At 50.7% G+C, this 5,969-nt stretch overlaps 1 protein-coding gene across 1 annotated transcript in view; it reads right to left on the bottom strand.

Annotated features, from left to right (window-relative positions):
* Nucleotides 1-835, bottom strand: part of ADAMTS18 (ADAM metallopeptidase with thrombospondin type 1 motif 18) — a 136,741-nt gene extending 135,906 nt beyond the window's left edge. The window contains exon 1 of the mRNA XM_029924217.1: nucleotides 722-835. Within this exon, the coding sequence (XP_029780077.1) occupies nucleotides 722-835 (114 nt within the window). The remainder of the gene's footprint in view (nucleotides 1-721) is intronic.
* Between the last annotated feature and the right edge of the window lie 5,134 nt (nucleotides 836-5,969).

Raw genomic sequence — 5,969 nt, 5'->3', positions numbered from 1 at the left:
CCCGGGCTGGCGCGCGCCGCGGAGCGCAGACGGCCGGGGGACGCTGTCCGTGCCTGCCCGCCCGCTGGCCCGCCAGTCTGTGCGTCTGTCTGTCTGTGCGCGTCTGAGGCTCCCGGGGAAAGCAGCGCCAGCTGGCTCCCCCGGCGCGCCGAGCCGAGCGCCCGCCTCTCCACCGCACGGTGATTGGCGACCAGCGGCTCCCGGGCCCGTCCGAGCCCCCGGGCTGGTGCAAGGGCGTGGGATCCCCGGCTCCGGCTCCGCGGGAGGAGGGGGAGGAGGAGGGGAGGGGAGGGAGGCGGGGGGAAGGGGGAGAGCCCTGGGTCAGCCTTGGAACACGTAATGTAAGCGCACGGAGGGCCGAGCTGGGAGGGGGCGGGCCCAGGTAAGCGGCGCGGCTCCTCTCGCGGCCCGTGCAGACTTCTCCCGTGCAAGTGTCCCGGCGAGACAGCCGAGGTAGTTGGCGCTCTGAACGCCTCCCGAGGGCCAGGTGCTATCCCTCGCTTTGTCTGCATTTATACCTCAAGGCCCTATCTTTGCAAGGTGGGGACTATTAACCCCTTGATAAAGAAGAGGAAACGGGACTCAGCTGGGTTCACGGGTGCCGAGCTACCCCAGAAACCCGGGAGCCGGCGAACGGGGGGCCGCCTGGAGGGCTGGGACCCTGAGCCTCGTGGCCGCCTGCGGCTCACGGCAGGCTGGCGGTGGCCCAGCCGCTGCTCACCCTTCTCATCTTTCTCCCTTCTCCCAGTGACCATGCCTCCAGCTCCGAGAGACGGAATCCGGGCCCCGGACACCACGACTCCCAGAACCCGGCCGTGTCCAGAGGTGCTGCCATCGCGGTGAACGTGGGTCCAATTGGCCGCGCGCCTGTCCTTGACTCGATACATTTGTCTGATCTTGGGATCCCTCCTGTTGGCGGTGCTGAACGAAATATATTCTCGCAGGCCGGTGGGAAAGACTGTGATTGGATAACTCAACAGTGCTAGAACCCAAATGGCCACAAACACTATGATGGGACACAGTAGGCGCCTAATTGAGAAAGGGTAACAGCAGAATCTAGTTTCGCTGGGGTGGGGATAAGTGTGTGTGACTAAGCGTGAGATGTCTCTTTGGAGCTGACCTTTCAAATAAGACCAAAGAGAGGGGGTAGATTTTCCAAGGGAAGAGGGAATAAGGTCTTGGGTGTCGGGAGAGGGATCACAAGGTAAGGGGAGGTCTTCAAGCAGAAAAAGGGCCAAAGAGTTACAGGCCAGAGGGAGAGGCGGTAAAGCTAATGGTCAAATCAATAGGACCTTGGAGGGGCGGGGGAAGCATGTAGGAACCTGTTTGATTTAAGATGTGAGAGACAGAGTGGAGAGGATAGCATTATCTCATTAAAAGTCTCACGGGCACCTGGTGGCTCAGTTGGGTAAGCTTCAAACTTCACTCAGGTCATGATCTCACAGTTCCTGGGTTGAAGCCCTGTGTCGGGCTCCTCACTGACACTGCAGAGCCTGCCTGGGATCCTCTTCCTCTCCTGCCCCCCACCCCCCGCCCCTCCTCTGCTTGCTAGTGCTCTTTCTCTTTCTAAAAATAAATAAACACACTTAAAAAAATGTCTCAGATCATGTGTGGATATGGATTGGAGGTACTGAGCCCGGGCCAGGGGGATAAGCAAACTTGCTGGAATGAAGGTAAGTAATTAGGGCATCTTGGACAAGGACGGTAGCAGGAAAGGTGGATGTGGACCCTGTTCTGGTCTTGAGAGTGCCGAGGTGGTTAGGATGAGGTCCATGTCAGCTAAGAACGAATGAGAGCTCAGTACGCAGAGACTGAGACCTTCTCACTGGATGCGGCCATGAGGAGTAGGGCGGGGCTGCCGACGCAAGCACTTCCGCTGGGGAAGGCCCTGAAGAAAGGCCACACAGCGAGGAAACCCAGATGCAACAAAGCAGTTGGGTGTCCCAACGTAATCTGTTTAAGATCTTGTGGTCTCCATCTTATAATCCGTGGAATCAGAATACACACAATGCATCAGAAGGGTATCTCCAGGATTGACTATTTTTCTAAGCACTTTATACGTGGGCTTTAAAAGTGAGAACAGAGGGCACACTGTATTTCTGTTCCTTCATGCATCTGATGTTAAATTTGAACGTGCATGAAAATCACCTGTGATGCTGGCTTACTACGCAGATTCCTGGGCCACGTGCCATGGAAATTTTGCATCAGTAGATTTGGTGTAGGGCTCAGATATGCATCTGTGGCAAGCACTTGTGGGTGATTCTAACACAGGTGACTTAAGGGCTTTAGTAAGGAAACAACTGGACACCAAGAGAGTGAGGGTCTCCTCTTGAACCTGCTGTATAAGTCACTTCTCCCTCTTCTCCCATACGCTAGTAAACCTTTGCACTCAGTAAATCCCAGCCCTCTGCGGTTTGATACAGAAACAAAGACCCATTTCTCACATACTCGTAGCTAGAGAGATCAGAGTGTCCAGTCCCATCCATTTGAAAATGACTGGATACAATTTCTTCTGCAGGGCCAGTATATAAACACTGCAAAGCCAGTCATAACTTCTGAGATGATTTTATGCATTCAATCCTCCAAGAACTAGCCCTGCAATATGTATAAATCGCCTCTAGATGGTGACAGAGAGTCAGGACCACAAGGTCCAGCCCTTCAGCTGTGAATCGCACAGTAGTGCCCATCTCTGTTATTTGGAAACACAAATCTTAGCTGATTTTGCAAGTACGAATCTAAGACACTATAATGTACACCTAAAGTTCAGGGGCGCCTGGGTGGCTCAGTCAGTTGAGCGCCAGACCCTGGATTTCAAGATCTCATGCTTTTGTGAGTTAGAGCCCTGCATCGGGCTCAGCGCTGACAGTGCATAGCCTGCTTGGGAGTCTCTCTCTCTCTCCGTGTTTCTATATTCCTCCCCCACTTGTGCTCTCTTTCTGTTTACAAATAAATGAATAAACTTAAAAATAATAAAGTTCTTTGTAATCTGTCTGTGTCTATTCGGGCTGCTATAAGAGAATACCATAGCACCAATCTATCGGAAGATTTGGTTTCTGGCAAGAGCCTGCTTCCTGGTTCATAGACCGCTATATCCTCACATGTTGGAATCCACCAGAGTGTCCTCTTCAATCTCCTTTTATAAGGGCACTGACCCAGTCATCATGGTCTAATCGTCTCTCAAAGACCCCATCTTGGGTGTTAGGTTTCAACATATGAATGGGTGGGGACACCCACATTCAGTTCATCACATAAACCAAAGGGGGAAACAGGGAATAAACCTGTTGTGTTGTATTCTGTCAAACTTGGCCCAGGGCCGGGCACACAGCAGGCATTCAATAGATATTTGTAAGAAGGAAGAGAGGGAGGGAGGGAGGGAGGACATGGTGGGAAAGCTTGAGATGGAAAGATTACATGTTTTCACTCTTTTTTTTTAATGTTTATTTACTTATTTTGAGAGACAGAGAGAGAGAGAGAGAGAGAGAGAACTTGAAGAGGGGAGGGGCAGAGGGAGAGGGAGAGAGAGAATCCCCGGCAGCCTCTTCAAGTGATCAGTGCAGAACCCAACACGGGCTCGAACTCACAAAACGTGAGATCATGACCTAAGCCAAAACCAGGACTCGGCGCCTAACCGACTGAGCCACCCAGGCGCCCCTACGTGGTTTTACTCTTACCTTTTTTAATACATCTCCCCCTTTTTTTTCTTCTTTAATATCAATGATACAGTTCTAGGCATCGGTTTTTCTTTTTTCTACATTGGCCTAAGTTTAACATTTCTTCAAAAGAATGTGCCATAAGTCATGTACCTCCTCCTAGCCAGCAGGAGAAAAAATGGCAATCCCCATTATTGTATCCACTTTTCCCTTGGTCTCTGCTTTAAGAAGTTGCAAGTGTCCCTTTCATAGAGAGTAAGAACAGTGAGCTGTTCTCCCACCGCTGCTGACTTTTCTGCGCCATGAACGGCCCTTACTTTCTCCTCCCTTTTGGGTGCAGAGAGCAGAAGGACACCGCCCCTCCTCTGGTATTTTAAAGCTGCACCGAGTATCTCATCAGGTTTCGCTGAAGAGTCCTGACAGCTTCCTGGAGAGTGTATTTTCACGTCCAAAGAGAAAGATATCTAAAGCCATGCATCCAAAGCCAGAGCCGGGTAAAACAGAAACAGAAAACAAGGTTTAACGTATTTCAACGTGGTAGCCAAACGGAAAAACAAAGAGATGGAAATCTATTCATCTCCTTGAAACCCCAAGGGAAGGGCTTCCTTCCGGCCAAGGTTCTGGACACAGTACTCAGAAAGAGTGGGGGAGGAAGGAGGGGGTGGAGGATGACAGAATGGCAGGTCCCAACATTGTCCATGTTCTTTAGAGATAACCATCTGGAACGCCAAGGTGAGCACCACGCAGAGACTGAAATCCCAACAGGTAACAAGTGACCAGATTTGTTTTCGATTTGTCAGTGGCCATGCAGGAAGCAGACAGAGGCTCTTAGCTTACCAGCTAGCTTTGGAAATAGATGGTCATCAAACACCATTTAGGAACTGTCAACACGACCCCCCCCCCCCCCGACTCCGCCTCTTGCGTTTTCTTTCAATCTCTTGTTACACTTCTTAGGACACGGACCCTGATTTCTTTGCTTTACAACCTGCGCGTGTCCTAACTTCTCTGGGCGAGGAGACGACTCCTCTCCACTTGCCTCTGTTGATCCTGTCTGGAGGGTGCTGGTTCCCTGTTCTATTTTTAGTGCTTTCCCAAGACCTACTATTAAAAGCAGTTTGTTTGCCCGAAGCCAAGGAGGCTGTATTGGAATTAGACCTACTTATTTCCACAATCGGACTCGAGGCCAAGTTCCGAGCTCTCTGCACAGTGGAAGGGTGGAATACAGAGACTTTGCAAACACTCTGGAAACTATCAGGCTGCCTAAGAAAGGGAGACGACTCTGGTCTAGGTGAAATATTCTCTCCTCATTCGCCACCACCAGGATCTCAGCACACGCAGGGTCAGACATTCGCCCCCGGTGATTCCCTAGCTCACACCTGTAAGCCTAGCCAGTCCTCACGGAGCCTGGGATGGCCAGGCTTGGCCAGCTCTGGTACTAACCAAAATCACCTGGGGAAGTGTAGAACCACACTGCTGGGCAATCCCAGTAAGGCGCAGTGGGTCTGGGATGAGGTCCAGACATTTGTCTTTTAAGCAATACCTGGTGGCTTCTGATGTAACTAAACATATCACCAGCTGGCAGTTGTGGCCCAGGATCCCGACTCGTCACGTAAACGCCAGCGCTGTTTCTGAGTCCTCAGAACTCAGAGCCACCCGGATGCCTCCGAGTCTCTCCTTACTCAGGGGGGAATCGAAGTATAATAGAAATCATGAAGGGCCGGCGTGAGATTGAATCCTTGCTCTAGTGATGAGTGGTGTTTGTTGCTTGTTTGATTCAATTTTTGGGTGGGAGAGGATAATTTGCCTTCTACGCATTTCCAGCTCCCTCTTTCTGGTTTAATCCGTGATTTAGACCTGCCCAAACTTGTAATAGCACTTTTGGTGGCGGGGGGTGGGGGTGGGGGGTGGAGCCTTACTGGTGGGATCTGGACTCCAGCGTGACCTATTAGAATCATCCACTGGTGTTTATCTACAGTTTGGGGGAATGAGCCCATCTTTAAGATGAGGTTGTCAAAATGAATGATTAAAACTTGGATTTGTCGGCAGCCAGCCCCCTGAGCTCAAAAATGAAACTCCCCAAGTAGAAGGCAAGGAAAGAAACAGGCTCCAGCCACAATTCTTGCACCCTCTTCGCTGATCCTTGGGGTCACTACCATTGAAGCTGAGAAACCTCTTTCCGACTTTCTTTTCCCCTTTAAATTGGTCTTCTATCATTTTCAACAAAAGTAATTCTAGTACTTTTGCTATGTGACCTTGAACACAAAGTCTTAATGTGCTCATCTTCATTCACACAAAGAAATTAATCCTTCACCTATTTTT

The sequence above is a fragment of the Suricata suricatta genome, chromosome 16, assembly GCF_006229205.1.
Source record: "Suricata suricatta isolate VVHF042 chromosome 16, meerkat_22Aug2017_6uvM2_HiC, whole genome shotgun sequence".
In the NCBI taxonomy this organism is placed as follows: domain Eukaryota; kingdom Metazoa; phylum Chordata; class Mammalia; order Carnivora; family Herpestidae; genus Suricata; species Suricata suricatta.
Note: the sequence above shows the minus strand (reverse complement) of the source record. Positions and strands in the feature narration are given on the sequence as shown.